The 16,116-nt window shown below is 41.1% G+C and overlaps 2 protein-coding genes across 2 annotated transcripts in view; one reads left to right on the plus strand and one right to left on the minus strand.

Moving 5' to 3' along the window:
* Nucleotides 1-3,254, minus strand: part of KCTD20 (potassium channel tetramerization domain containing 20) — a 56,833-nt gene extending 53,579 nt beyond the window's left edge. Inside the window, exon 1 of the mRNA XM_023212655.2 lies at nucleotides 3,146-3,254. The gene's annotated coding sequence lies outside the window, so the exon portion shown is untranslated. The remainder of the gene's footprint in view (nucleotides 1-3,145) is intronic.
* PXT1 (peroxisomal testis enriched protein 1) overlaps nucleotides 1-16,116 on the plus strand; it is a 56,096-nt gene that overhangs the window by 7,423 nt on the left and 32,557 nt on the right. The window contains exon 3 of the mRNA XM_023212658.2: nucleotides 14,557-14,734. Within this exon, the coding sequence (XP_023068426.1) occupies nucleotides 14,683-14,734 (52 nt within the window). The 5' untranslated portion in view covers nucleotides 14,557-14,682. The remainder of the gene's footprint in view (nucleotides 1-14,556; nucleotides 14,735-16,116) is intronic.

Consider the following 16,116-nt stretch of genomic DNA (forward strand, 5'->3'; position numbering starts at 1 on the left):
ACTGAATGTGTCCTCTTTAGTGCCTTTTAAAAATCATACACTAAATAATTGTCCTTACAGATTCTTATTCTTAAAAGATTGTCAAACACACACACACAGTCAATGTCCTAGGCTGAATCTGGAAGGAATTATTAGGAATTGCTAGCTCATTGCTTCCTCAACTACTCTTTGATTTTTAATATACTACATGATAGCAACATATGAATAAGGCTGACAGCTTTTGGAAAGTTCCTCTTCTTGCTTTGAATCTCTATGCTTAAGCTAGTAAGTGGGTTGGTCTCTCTTGGTTTTTATTTACTGTAAATGGAAGTAGGTTCATATGATGCTGAAAATTAGTGGATACTCAACCTTGGAATGGGAACCATATACTTCAAAATTGACTTTAAGAAGGATCCAGGTGAGAGTAAGTTGAATAGGAACTAAGAAGATCTGACAGCCTGGTCACCTTTAGATCAGTCATTGCCTCTCTGGTCTCATCCACTTTTATCTAAAAATGGGGAAGTTTAGATCAAATGATACCTACCATTTGTTGAGTGCATCCCATGTGGTGGGCAGGCACTAGCTCTAATTGGCAAGCCTCATTAGTTCCATATTACAGATGTAGAAATCAGGGCTTAGGCTGGGCGCGGTGGCTAACACCTGTAATCTCAGCACTTTGGGAGGCCGAAAGTGGATCACCTGAGGTTGGGAGTTCGAGACCAGCCTGACCAACATGGAGAAACTCCGTTTCTACTAAAAATACAAACTTAGCCGGGCATGGTAGTGCATGTCTGTAATCCCAGCTACTTGGGGGGCTGAGGCAGGAGAATCGCTTGAACTGGGAGGCAGAGGTTTCAGTGAGCCAAGATCATACCACTGCACTCCAGCCTGGGGGAAAAAGTGAAACAGAAAAAAAAAAAAGAAGAAAAAAAAAAAAAAAACATATATATATATATATATATGAAGAAAAAAGAAAAGGAGAGAAACAAACATAGGAAGAAAAATGTAGAGCTGGGGAGAAGGGAAAGAAAAAAGAGTTGCAGGCCGGGCGCTCACTTCTGTAATCCCAGCATTTTGGGAGGCCAAGGTGGGCGGATCACCTGAGGTCAGGAGTTCAAGACTGGCCTGACCAACATGGAGAAACCCTGTTTCTACTAAAAATACAAAAAGTAGCTGGGTGTGGTGTCACATGCCTGTAATCCCAGGTACTCGGGAGGCTGAGGCAGGAGAATTGCTTGAACCCGGGAGGCGGAGGTTGTGATAAGCTGAGATCGCACCATTGCACTCCAGCCTGGGCAACAAGAGCGAAACTCCATCTCAAAAAAATAAAAAAAACAACAAAACAAAACCCAGCACTTTGGGAGGCCGAGGCGGGCGGATCACGAGGTCAGGAGATCGAGGCCATCCTGGCTAACACAGTGAAACCCCGTCTCTACTAAAAAATACAAAACAAAATTAGCCGGGCGTGGTGGCGGGCGCCTGTAGTGCCAGCTACTCGGGAGGCTGAGGCAGGAGAATGGAGTGAAGCCGGGAGGCGGAGCTTGCAGTGAGTCGAGATTGCGCCACTGCACTCCAGCCTGGGCGAGACAGAGAGACTCCATCTCAAAAAAAAAAAAAAAAAAAAAAGTTTGCAAGTTTGCAGAGAGTTAGAGAAGGAGAAGGAGGAATCAGAATGGACGAGAGAAACAGAGTGGTCCAGAATAGGAAGAAGCTGGTCTTAGAAGGGAGAGAAAGACTAGAACAAAGGGGAACCACAGTGGAAGCCAGGAGGGATAGGTTAAAGGAGTTCCTTTTTTCATTCAACAAGTATTTATTACCCAACCACTGACTGCAGAGTACCCTGATAAATGCATGTCCTGGGAGAAAAAAGATGCATTACTCATGGTCTAACCCCAAATAGAATTTCATTTCTTAGTAACTTGGGTTTTCTTTTCTTTCTGATAATAAAAATAATTTATGCTCATTTAGAAAATTTGGAAAACAAAAGCTGAAATAAAGAATCTCTCATTCTAGTCTGGGGCTCAGTTCGAAGGGGCAGCACCACCAAGAGAAAACTCTTCTCATTAAGATAGCAGAGGTGCAAAAGAGCAAGCAGAAAGTAACCAGGCCTCTTTAGACCTAGGCTTGAAATAGTGCATTGTCTCTCTGTCTCTGTCTCATGAAGCCACTGCAAAGGTGTGGACACAGGCAGGGGTAAAGAAATGGGGCCAGTAATCAGGTATGTATAGAAAGAATATACATATACATACATATACTATTAAAATTAGTAACTCAAGTACCATGTGTGGTCTTGCGGTAAATTGATTTTCTGATACAATGAACAAATCTTGGTAAAATTCAGAAAATCATTAAACAACAATAACGAAAGTACAAGTTTCCCTTGATTTATACCATAGATGCATTCCTGGAAATCTGGTATATATAAAACCCATACAAAAAATATTTTTTGTTTAGATGTGAAACAGACAAGTTCTAGATTCAGATCATTATGACTGGATTTTTTGCCTATGAGAATATCCAGAGGAACAGTCAAAATACAGAACGTAGGACAATTTTTTTGTGGAGGGCAGGACCTTTACAGGCATTGGAGGAGGTCTGACATACCCGACTCTACCTATTAAATTTGTTTTTTTTTTATTTTGTTTGTTTGTTTTGAGATGGAGTCTCGCTCTGTCACCCAGGCTGGAGTGCAGTGGTGTAATCTCAGGTCACTGCAACCTCCACCTCCTAGGTTCAAGTGATTCTCCTGCCTCAGCCTCCCAAGTAGCTGGGATTATAGGCCTGTGCCACCACGCCCGGCTAATTTTTGTATTTTTAGTGGAGACAGGGGTTTCACCATGTTGACCAGGCTAGTCTTGAACTCCTAACCTCAAGTGATCCACCCACTTCAGCCTCCCAAAGTGTGGGATTACAGGCGTGAGCCACCGCACCTGGTCTCTATATTTGAATATAACCTCACATTAATGTAACTGTACAATTGCACCCCAACATTTTGAACAATGCCCCCTAGAGACTAGTACACCCTAGTTGAAGTCTATTTATCAAATATCCCATACTGTGAAATTTTTGTTTACTATTGTAACCTTGCATCTAGTTTGATGCCTGACACATAGTAAGAGTTTAATAAGTATTTCCTAATGAACACAAGAGTGTTCCTTTTACTTACATGGCATTTTTCATATTCCTTATGATAACGACTCGCATTTGTTTTTCCAGTCCTGACCTCTCTTCTGAGCTCCAAATTCATATTGGCAAATGCCCACTTAACATCTTTACTTGAATGACTTTCACATACCTCAAAGACTAAGTATATCCAAAATTGAACTCATCATTTCCTGCCATTGCATCCCTCCCCCAGATAAAACCTAGTACCAAACAAGGCAAAATGTTAATTCATGCTGGTGATCTCTGGTTTAGTAACTGCCACTACGATCCACTTACTTAAGGGATCATCAGAACCCTGGCATGATCCATGATTATTTTCTACTTATCATCCCATTTTCTAATCAATCAATTCTAGTTCCTAAATCTAAAATTCATCTCCTTTCAGTCTCCAGTGTTTCTACCCTAGTGGATTATTGAATTACTACAATGGTCTCTTGCCTACTTCCAAACCACCTCCATCCAGTAGCCAAAGTGATCTTTTAAAACAGAAATCCCATCAGGTCATCCCTCTGTTTAAATTCCTTAAAGAGTTTCTCACTTTTTTTAAGGACAAAATCTAAAACCCTACATGATTTGGCCCCTGCCTATGTATCTTTTCTTATTTTGTGCCACTTAGTACTCTCCAATCATGCTGAGTTTTTTGTGTTTTTTTTTTCTGGCTTACATTCTTTTTTAAAACTAATTTTTACTAAATGAATCCAGGCACATCATTTAAAAACCAATCATTGTTAAACAGTTTGTTTTTTAAAAAGTTTATGGCACAGTCTTGTTTTCCAGCATCCCTGCTTTCATCTCTGTTGACTTACTCCTTTAATTTTGTAGAGCCCTTCCCTTCTCCACTAGCTTCCTGATGCAAGAGAGGTTAATTTTTTGAGATGTTGCAGGAAAAGGGGGTTTATTCTAGTCTTACTTGTTTGTGTGAGTAGGTGTACACTCTAGATTGGAAAACATTTTCTCTCAGGATTTTGAAGGCTCTGCTGTCTTCTAACTTCCAATCGAGTTTGTTCTTAATTTATTTTTTTCAATCTGGAAGATTTTAGGATTTATCACTGATGAATTTCAAGATGTGTGTGTATATTGGTTTCGGTCTTTTCCATTTGTTGTGCTGGGCCTTTTCATCCTGGAGACATATGTCCTTTTGTTCTGCGATGGTTTCTTGCATTTGTTCTTCCCTTCCCTTCTCTTCCCGTCCCGTCCCGTCCTGTCCCGTCCCTCCCCCTCCCCTCCCCTCCTCCGTCCTTCCCCTCCCCCCTCCTTCCCCTCCCCTCCCCCCTCCCCCTTCTTCCCCTCCCCTCCCCTCCCTTCCCTTCCTTTGGGAAAGGTCTTACTCTGTCACCCAGGCTAGAGTGCAGTGGCGTGATCATAGCTCACTGCGGCCTGGAACGGGGCTCAAGTATCCTCCTGCCTCAGCCTCCTGAATAGCTGGACTACAGGAGCAGAGCACCATGTGCGGCTAATTTAAAAAAAAAAAAATTTGTAGAGAGGGGGGTCTACCTATCTTGCCCAGGCTGGTCTTGAACTTCTGAGCTCAAATGATCCTCCTGCCTTGACCTCTCAAAGTGCTGGGATTATAGGCGTAAGCCATTGCGCCTGGTCTGGTTAATCTTTTTAATTTTTTGTAGAGATGTGGTTCTCCAACTTCTGGGCTGAAGCAATCTTCCCTCCTCAGCCTCCCAAATGCTGGGATTAAAGACATGAGCCATCACACCTTTGCTCCTTTGATAATTTCTTCTCTACAGCTTTTACTAGTTTTTTTTTTTTTTTTTCTTTTCTGGAATTCTTATTATTCAGATATTGTAACTTCTAGATACTCTAATCTTATCTTTTTTTATTGTCCATGTTTGTCTTCTGTGACAATTGAGTTTTTTATTACCTTCAAGGGTGATTTTCAACCACGTAAAAGTACCTTTCAGAAAAGTTAATCTCCCTAAGCTGTTAAAAGAAGCATAAAGAGAAAATTATAACATTTCAGCTGATACATTTTATTGTTTTAGTTAAAAGGCTAGCAAATTTTAGCAATCAATTGAAAAGGGACTTTTGCTGCTTAACTGAAGACAAATCGTTTCAAACCACAGGCATTTCAAATATTTTATTTCTTCTTTATATACCTGAATTGTCTGACAAACCTTCTCAAGTACTTAAGCATCTATTATAGACCTAATAATGTTATAAATATGCATGATTATTGGTTCTCTTATAAACCAGCTTTCTTGGAAATTACAAGTATAGATTTGATTTTATTTGGCCTTTATAAACCCAACTATTTCACCAAAACTAAGGAGAATTTCAGTTATGTCATTAATGTTCCAATCCAATTGGAACCTATAATGGCTACGTCATTTGGTTGGATTCAATTAATTTATTTATTGCTTTCCAAAATAGGCCACAATTCTTAGAGACATTAACATAAAATTTTATTAAATTTTAGATCTCTCATGACTTTTTTGTTATGAAAAATTTCAAACATAAAAAGTTGAGGGTATAGTATTTCAACAAGTATACCCACTACTTAGATGCAATAATCATCAGCATTTTGATGTGTGTGTACATTCCAAGATGTGTGTGTATATACTGGTTTAGGTCTTTTCCATTCGTCGTGCTGGGCCTTTTCACCCTGTCCTTTTCTTAATATGTCCTTTTATTCTGGAATGTTTTCTTGCATTTCTTTGTTTCTTTTCTTTTCTTTTTCTTTTAGAGACAGGGTCTTACTCTGTCAACCAGGCTGGAGTGCACTGGCATGATCATAGCTCACTGCAGTGAGCTCCCAATATTTGCTTTATTTCTATGGCTGTTTATTATGAAAAATTTCAAATATAAAGGAAATTTAAGACTAATACAACCAACACTAGTATATCTACTACTTATAATAGATTAAACAATTGCTAACATTTTCTCATATTTTCTTTATTTTTATATTTGTCTATTTTGCTGAACTATTTGAAAGTAAGTGGCAGACAATATGACATCTCACTCCAAAATTGCATTTGGTTTTCTTATCTCTTTAGCCTCTTTTCTTTTCTTTTCTTTTCTTTTCTTTTCTTTTCTTTTCTTTTCTTTTCTGAGATGGAGTCTTGCCCTGTCACCCAGGCTGGAGTCAGTGGCACGATCTTGGCTCACTGCAATCTCCGCCTCCCAGGTTCACACCATTCTGCTGCCTCAGCCTCCCGAGAAGCTGGGACTACAAGCGCCTACCACCATGCCCGGCTAATTTTTTTTTTTTTTTGTATTTTTTAGTAGAGACGGGTTTCACCGTGTTAGCCAGGATGGTCTGGATCTGCTGACTTAGTGATCCACCCACCTCAGCCTCCCAAAGTGCTGGGATTACAGGCACAAGCCACCACGCCCGGCCTAGCCTTTGCATGTAGAGCAGTACCCTTCCCCATCTGCCTACCATTTTGTTCCCCCATGACAATGATTTCTTAAAGACATCAGAGCAGTTTTCTTGTAGAATCTTCTCATGACTTTTCCTGACTTGTAACCAAGGTCATTCTCTTTTGGAGCTTTTTTTTTGTCTTTGTCTTTCACAATGTATATATTTTTACAGATTTCTAATTATAGTATTTGTAATTTCCAGCTGCTCTTGTTTATTCTTAGAGTGTTTCTTCTTTTAGCATCCTGTTCTTGTTTCATGGATATAATATTTCTCTGATGATATAATTCCTTTGAAGTATTTTTATGCTCCTTGCATTGTCTCAGTTTTCTGTGATTTTTCCCCTCCATTCCTCCATGCTTGAGGTTTAGAATTTTTTTTTATATTGCAGATTTTCCTCTAGTAGCTGATGATTTTTGTACATTTATATTTTAAGAATAAAGTCCTAAAAGCTAATTGGAAATTCTAACTATATGTTTGCATCTTATCAATTGAAAGAATTCACTGGAGGCTTTTTCTATGAGAGCCTCCAAAATGTCAGGTTTTTTCCCCTAAGAAGTACGTTTTGTTTTTCTTTTTCCTGCTAGAGAGTAGAACCTGGCTATGAAGTTCTATATCTATGCAGGAGAAGAGGCCTGGGTGTTTTCTTTTCAGTAATATGTCTGACTCCCACTCTGATCTATGCCAAGTGTACCACTATCTATAACTCCTTTAGTTTACTTTCTCCAGAGATGGCATTTCCCGTTTCTTATGGAGGTAAAAGTATAGCTTGATTACATTAGATGGGGTGGGGCTCTGGGAGACCTGACTACTTCTTAAACAGATTTTCAAACGAGTCTCCTTTTTGAAGCATTACATTTCTCCCATCTATCTCCCTTCCTTTAACTTCCCTCTGCACTTCACTGCTTCTGATACCTGAGTCTTTCCAGGGCTCCTCAGCGAGACGTGCCTTGCTTCTCCTTGGTTTCTCCTTCTCTAAGCACTTAGGCTTGACCTTCCTTGGATCTGCTAAGTCCTTTAATAGCCTCCATCCATTTTCTATTTTCAGGCATTGTGGTTTGAGGTGAGTCTCAGTTCAAGAAAAATGAAATGAGTGTTTCTGGGTGTTTCCCCCCACTTGTTATTTTTGAGAGAGTTGTGTGGGGAATATCTCAGCTATTTTGAATTGAAAGTTCTGTTTTTATTTTTAGTTCTTTACATGCCTTGAATTATTTATTACCTTTGGGCTTTTGCATTTGGTGTTCAGCTCTCCCGGACATTCTTTTTCCCTTGCTCATCCTCCCTCCAGGCTAATTCCAAGTCAAATTTTAGGTTCTAACTTAAACATCATTCCTAGATGAGTCCTTCCTGATCACCTAGACTAGGTTAGGTCCACCCCTCATGATATATTATATCTATCCATCTATCTGTATGTGTATATATATATATATTATATTTTAATTTGTTGAGACGAGTCTTGCTCTGTGGCCCAGGCTGGAGTGCAGTGGCACTGTCTCGGCTCACTGCAACCTCTGTCTCCCACGTTCAAGCGATTCTCCCGCCTCAGCTCCCTGAGTATCTGGGATTACAGGTGCCCACCACTATGCCCAGAAATTTTGTATTTTTAGTAGAGATGGGGTTTTCCCATGTTAACCAGGCTGGTCTCAAACTCCTGACCTCAAGTGATACCCTCACCTCGGCCTCCCAAAGTGCTAGGATTACAGGTATGAGCCACAACGCCTGGCATATATATATATATGTTTATTTATTTATTTATTTATTTTTTAAGGCAGGGTCTCACTCTATTGCCCAGGCTGGAGTGCAGTAGCCCAATCATGGCTCACTACAACCTCTGCCTCCCAAATTCAAGTGATCCTTCCACCTCAGCCTCCTGAGTAGCTGGGACCACAGGCACATGCCACTACACCCAGCTAATTTTTCTATTTTTTGTAGAGACACGGTTTCATCATGTTGCCCCGGCTGTTCCTGAACTCCTGATCTCAAGCGATCAGCCCACCTCAGCTTCCCAAAGTGTTGGGATTATAGGCATGAGCCACCGTGCTGGGCCGATGTAATCTTGTAACACCCAACATGACTCTAATATAGCCTCTTTCTTCTGCTAGACTGTAGCTCCGCAAGAAAAGGAACCATGTGTGTCTTGTTCACTGCTATATCCCCAGGGTCCAGAGCAGTGCCTGGTATTCAGTAGATCAATATATATTTTTCATTGTCAACCAACATATATTGATTGCTGTAAAGATTTGTAGCTTAATTTACAGTTGCCATCACTAAGTAATTATTTAGAGTTCAGCATTCCTAGTTATTATGATCATCTGTTTATTGCTATGGACAAGAGCCCATTTTATTTTATTTTATTTTATTTTTGAGACGGAGTCTTGCTCTGTCGCCCGGGCTGGAGTGCAGTGGCCAGATCTCAGCTCACTGCAAGCTCCGCCTCCCGGGTTTACGCCATTCTCCTGCCTCAGCCTCCCGAGTAGCTGGGACTACAGACGCCCGCCACCTCGCCCGGCTAGTTTTTTGTATTTTTAGTAGAGACGGGGTTTCATTGTGTTAGCCAGGATGGTCTCCATCTCCTGACCTTGTGATCCGCCCGTCTCAGCCTCCCAAAGTGCTGGGATTACAGGCTTGAGCCACCGCGCCCGGCTAAGAGCCCATTTTATAGTACAGTGTTTCCATAATTACATTTTCAAATTTATCTTACAATGAACACTTTTAAAATGACAATTTACGGCCAGGCATGGTGGCTCACGCCTGTAATCCCGGCACTTTGGGAGGCTGTGGTGGTGGGCTTCTGTAATCCCAGCTACACAGGAGGCTGAGGCAGGAGAATTGCTTGGGCCCAGGAGGTGGAGGTTGCAGTGAGCCAACATTGCGCCATTGCACTCCAGCCTCGGTGACAGAGCAAGATTTTGTCCCAAAAAATTAAAAATAAAATAAAATGACAATTTACTAACAATATTATGCACTGAGATTAACATAGTATATAAATTTTCTACTGTTGCTGTAACAAATGACCACAAACTTAGTGGCTTAAAACAATACAAATTTATCTTACAGTTCTAGGGGTCAGAAGTCTAAAATGAGTTGGCAGGGTTGCATTCCATCTGGAGGCTCTAGGAGAGAATCCATTGCATCTTTTTCAGCTTCTAGAGGCTGCCTGCATTCCTTGGGTTATAGATTCTTCTCATGTCACTCTGACCTCTGCTTCCATTGTCACATTTCTTTCTGTGAATCTGGCCCTCTTGCCTCCCTCTCTAAGGATTATGTGATTAGGTTGGGCCCAGCTAATCCAGGATAATCTCTTCATCTCAAGAGCTTTAATATAATTACATCTACAGAGTCTATTCTGCCAGGTAGGTTAACATATTCACAGGTTCTGGGAATTAGGATGTGGATATTTTGTGAGGCTGTTATTTAGCCTGCAACACATAGTAAAATGTGAACCTATAGGTGAATTAATAATTAATTGACAAAAGAAATGATAGGAGATTTACATTTTTATTTTTGGAGATGGAGTGTCGCTCTGTCATCCAGGCTGGAGTGCTGCTCTGTCACCCAGGCTGGAGTGCATTAGTGCAATCTCACCCCACTGCAACCTCTGCTTCCTGGGTTCAAGTGATTTTCGTGCCTCAGCCTCCCAAGTAGCTGGGACTACAGACATGCGTCACTATGCCTGGCTAATTTTTGTATTTTAGTAGAGAGAAGGTTTTGCCATGTTGGCCAGGCTGGTCTCGAGCTCCTGATCTCAAGTGATCCACCTATCTGGGCCTCCCAAAGCGCTGGGATTACAGGTGTGAGCCACCATGCCTGGCCAAAAGCTTTACTTCTAATGTATTTTAAGCTTTATATAAAAACAACCCACAAAGAAGATAAAATACATTATTTTATTAAGTAAAAGCTTTCGTAAATATATATCAAAATAATAAGACTTGGCCCAGCATGGTGGCTCACGCCTGTAATCCCAGCACTTTGGGAGACCGAGGGCAGGTGGATCACTTGAGGTCAGGAGTTCGAAACCAGCCTGGCCAACATGGTGAAACCCCATCTCCACAAAAAAATAAAAAATTAGCCAGGCATGGTGGCATGCACCTGTAATCCCAGCTACACAGGAGGCTGAGGCAGGAGAATCGCTTGGACCTGGGAGGTGGAGGTTGCAGTGAGCCGAGATTGCACCATTGCACTCCAGCCTGGGGAAAAGGAGTGAAACTCCATCTCAAAAAAAAAAAAAAAAAAAAAAAAAGTAAAGAAAAAGAAAATAATAATAATAAGACAAGATACCTAACATAAACCAGTAATTATTAAATAGACAACATACATCAACTAAATGGTTGCTGAAGCATGTGCAGATACATTCTCATGCTTTCATGAATTCTGAGATTTCCTGGTTATATATAATATTTTCAGGTAGGGCCAACATTTCTTAAGGGTAATTATGCAATTTTTTTTTTTTTTTGAGGCAAGGTCTCATTCTGTTGCCCAGATTGGAGTGCAGTGGTGCCATCTTGGCTCACTGCAACCTCTGCCTCCCAGGCTCAAGCTATTCTTCTGCCTCAGCCTCCTGAGTAGCTGAGATTACAGGCATGCGCCACCATGCCCAGCTACTTTTTGTATTTTTAGTAGAGACAGGGTTTCACCATGTTGGCCAGGCTGTTCTGGAACTCCTGACCTCAATTGATCCACCCACCTCTGCCTCCCAAAGTGCTGGGTTTACAAGGGTGAGCCACTGCGCCTGGCCTGGTAATTATCCAGTTATACTAACAGTTACATAAAACAGCATAGTGTTTTTCTGACATTTATGTACATATATATGTATATATTTTTTCTTTCTTTCTTTTTTTTCTGGGGACAAGGGTCTCACTTTGTACCCCAGGCTGGAATGCAGTGGTGTAAACACGACTCATTGCAGCCTCAATTTTCCAGACTCAAGTGATTCTCCCACCTCAGCTTCCCGAGTATCTGGGATTACAGGTGTGCGCCACCACTAGGCTAATTTTTGTATTTTTTTGTAGAGACCAGATTTCACCATGTTGCCCAGGCTATTCTCAAACTCCTGAGCTCAAGCAATCAGCCCACTTCGGCCTCCGAAAGCATTGGGATTCCAGGCATAAGCCACACCGCTTCTGGTCCTGACATATATTTTAAAATAAGTTTTAGGCTGTGCACAGTGGCTCATGCGCGTAATCCCAACACTTTGGGAGGCCGAGGAGGATGGATCACCTGAGGTCGGGAGTTTGAGACCCGCCTGGCCAACTTGGTGAAACCCCATCTCTATTAAAAATACAGAAATTAGCTGGGCTTGGTGGCACCACTGCACTATAGCCTGGGTGACGGAGCGAGAGACTCCGTCTCAAAAAAAAAAAAAGGTTTTAGATCAAAAATATAATTAGCATTAATTATTTTCAATAAATACCTATTAACATACTGCAGTATTGTTTGGGAGAAATTATAATAAAAACCTACTTGGGAAAAATAAAATCCAACATTCTTGATAGTTTAGTTTAAAAGGCTGTGGTTAGATATTTTATTCTCAGTTGTCTAGCAATGTTACATGAATGACTAGTACAAAATGACAGTTTCACAATGGGCTGATGGGTAAAGCTGTCAGCCAGCTCTTTCAGGTAAGAACCTCGCCTGGTAGCTGCATCTTGATTATCAACTTTGCTCATTTAGGAACAGTTTTTTTTTTTTTTTGAGTCTTGCTCTGTTGCCCAGGCTGGAGTGCAGTGGCACGATCTCGGCTCACTACAACCTGCACCTCTAGGGTTCAAACCATTCTCCTGCGTCAGCCTCCTGAGTAGCTGGGACTACAGGCGCGTGCCATCACACCGGCTAATTTTTTGAATTTTTAGTGGAGACGGGGTTTCACTGTGTTAGCCAGGATGGTCTTGATCTTCTGACCTCATGATCCGCCCGCCTCGGCCTCCCAAAGTGCTGAATTACAGGTGTGAGCCACCGCACCCAGCCAGGAATTTTAATACTTTTATCAGTTCATCCAGGTCTGATCTGGCTCTGACACATGAGCTGAACAGCATGTCTTACTTGACAAATCAAATTAGGGTCAGAAGTTTGCCTAATGAGTCCAGTTAAAATGCCAGGCTGCCCAAGGCACTAAAAATGCCCAGAAACCCACAACAACTCATTTCTCAGCTCTCTGTCCCCCAGTCTGGCCTGAATTACAAACTTAAGCAATATATTGAGGTAGCATTCTACACTGGAAAATGTGGTACATTTGAAAAACGATGAGTGACGATTCTATTTGACAGTCTTTCTCCCCTTGGTTTGTATGGCTGGCTGTCCAGTAAAGTACAGTACAGTAGCCACTGACTGCATGTGGCTTCCGAGTACCCAAAATGTGGCTAGTCTGAATTGAGATGTGCTGTGAGTGCAAAATGCATACCAGATTTTGAAGACTTAAATTAATAAGAATGTAAAATAATTCATTAATAATTTTTTATATTGATTACATGTTGAAATGACAATATTTGGATTTATTTGGGGATATATTAGAGTAAATCAAATATATCATTAAAATTAATTTCACTCACTTCTTTTTACTTATTAAATGTAGCTACTAGAAAACTTAAAACCATATATGTGGTTCACTTATTTGTATTAGACAGCACTGATGTAAGGCTCCTGAAGTCCGCCTCTATTATCTTAGCAGCTCATTGTGGTCTTATCCATTCTTTCCCTTTGCAGTAACTTAGATTTAGAAGTTAGAATAGCAGGTAGATTTAGGAGGTAGAATAGAAAGTTTTGAACCCTGTGGCCACCCTTCAAGTCAAAAGAATTAAATGCCCAGGAAGACAACAAAAGTCATAATGCGGCCGGGTATGGTGACTCACGCCTATAATCTCAGCACTTTGGGAGGCTGAGGGGGGCAGATCACGAGGTCAAGAGTTCAAGACCAGCCTGGCCAACATGGTGAAACCCCATCTCTACTAAAAATATAAAAATTAGCTGGGCGTGGTGGCACACACCTGTAATCCCAGCTACTCGGGAGGATGAGGCAGGAGAATCGCTTGAACCTGAGAGGGAGAGGTTGCAGTGAGCCGAGATGTGCACTCCAGCCGAGATGTGCACTCCAGCCGAGATGTGTACTCCAGCCTGGGCAACAGAGCAAGACTCTATCTCAAAAAAAAAAAAAAAAAGTCTTAATGCAATTCTTCATCTCATTTGGATTTATTCTACAATATTGGAGGGGAAAAGGGAAAGGGGGCAGGAGAGTAATCTTCATATAAGTATCTGCAGAGACAGAATGTGTGTGTATGAAGGATCAAAGAGGACTATGAGAATTATTTTGGGGAGGAAACACACACACCCACGAGGAAATAGGACAAAGAGTGTGTTGTATTCCATCTCTACCCCTCTCCACCTCTCTAGGTTTTGATCTACTTTATTTTGGCTATACCAATTTTTCTCTCTTTTTCTCAGTGTACCAATTTACACACTTCCCCTGATGGAATGTGGCTCTTGAAAAGAAAAGAGGCCAGGCGCCGTGGCTCACGCCTGTAATCCCAACACTTTGGGAGGCTGAGGCTGGCGGATCACCTGAGGTCAGGAGTTTGAGACCAGCCTGGCCAACATGGTGAAACCCTGTCTCTACTAAAAATACAAAATTAGCCAGGCGTGGTGGCACATGCCTGTAATCCCAGCTGCTCAGGAGACTGAGGCAGGAGAATTGCTTGAACCCAGGAGGCAGAGGTAGCAGTGAGCCGAGATGGCACCATGGCACTCCAGCCCGGGCAACAAGAGTGAAACTCCGTCTAAGAAAAAAAGAGAGAGAGAGAGAAGAAAGACTAATGGGAGATAAGGATGCAGGCAGGTGTAATAGGTGATAAGGATGCAGCAGCCTAGAAAGATGTTTAACTAAATTGAAAAAGACCTTAGGGATCACTGGTCCACCTTCTACTCTAATCCATAACTCTCTTATATGTGGAATAAATGCTGCTGGGTATTGTTAAAACATTAATATTTATCCAAAATACCAAATATTTAACTGAGAAATGGGGGAAAGCCTCTGAAAATATGTTTTTCAACAGGGAAAAAACAAGAAGAAAAAACATGATGGCATTGTTTATGAAACTAAAGAAGTTCTCAATCCATCTCCCAAAGTAACAAATTGTTGCAAATCACTGTGGGTAAAATACAGTTTTCAGAAGGCGTACATGACCCAACTTGTCAGCTCCCAGCCAGTTCCAGCAATGTCAAGGAACCCAGGTAAGATCTTATTTGGATTAAACTAAGATAAATAGTTTACTTAGCATGTGTTTTTCTTGATATTAAGACCATAAAATTGGACATTATATATATATATATATTTATTTATTTTATTATTATTATTATATTTTTGAGATGGAGTCTCACTCTGTCGCCCAGGCTGGAGTGCAATGGTGTGATCTTGGTTCTCTGCAACCTCTGGCTCCTGGGTTTAAGTGATTCTCCTGCCTCAGCCTCCTGAGTAGCTAGAATTGCAGGCGCCCACCACCACACCTGGCTAATTTTTTCATATTTTTAGTAGAGACGGGGTTTCACCATGTTGGCCAGGCTGGTGTTGAACACCTGACCTCAATTGATCCGCCCTCATAGGCCTCCCAAAGTGCTAGAATTACAGGCGTGAGTCACTGTGCCTGAATCACATTAAATATATTATTTAAATATGAACTATAAGAAAATCTGTTTATCCCGGTTCTTAGGTGGCAAAAATCTAAAAGTGACTTTGCTTCATGGTACTAAATCTCTTTAGTTTCTATTAGCCCTGAATCATTGCTGTGACGACCAATTAAGGTAATCCCAAATGGGCTAAAAATAGATCAAATTTATCTTTTAATAAAAATTAGTCTTTAAATTGGACCTGATAGTGTCTGTATTGTTAAGGTAGGGAACATTCAGATTAGATTTCTTCTTGATTTTGCCACTAGAAGAGAGAACATGAAGGAAAGATAAATTTGAAATTTTACGTTGCAAAAATGTGATTCTTAAATGTCCCAGAATGCTGGAAAAGTAAAGTTTTATGTGTTGAAGGGCATTAAAGGGCAGTGTTACGTAAATTTATGAGGTTTTAGACTCTTAGATAAAAAATATGCTAGATACCCGAGAGGGATTATGAACATTAATTTCAACCTAATATCTAATTTTAAAATAATTACATGCCTCCTGAGAAAGTGGAAATTTCAAGCATCCTGATAGTTGCTTGCCACCACACCAAATACGTTTTTTTGTTTTTGTTTTGTTTTGTTTTTTTGAGACAGAATCTCACTTTGTCGCCCAGGTTGGAGTGCAATGGTACAGTCTCGGTTCACTGCAACCTCCGCCTCCCGGATTCAAGTGATTCTTCTGCCTCAGCGTCCCAAGTAGCTGGGATTACAGGCGTCCGACACTACGACGGGCTAATTTTTATATTTTTAGTAGAACCGGGGGATTTCCACCATGTTGGCCAAGGCTGGACTCCTGACCTCAAGTGATCCGCCGGCCTCGGCCTCCCAAAGTGCTGGGATTACAGGCGTGAGCCACCGCGCCCGGCCTGGTATCCATTTTTTAGAAAGCACTGAATTGACTGAAATTTTGAATCTTCTTTTTTTTTTTTTTTTTTTTTTTTTTTT

Source organism: Piliocolobus tephrosceles, chromosome 5, assembly GCF_002776525.5.
Source record: "Piliocolobus tephrosceles isolate RC106 chromosome 5, ASM277652v3, whole genome shotgun sequence".
Classification (NCBI taxonomy): Eukaryota; Metazoa; Chordata; class Mammalia; order Primates; family Cercopithecidae; genus Piliocolobus; species Piliocolobus tephrosceles.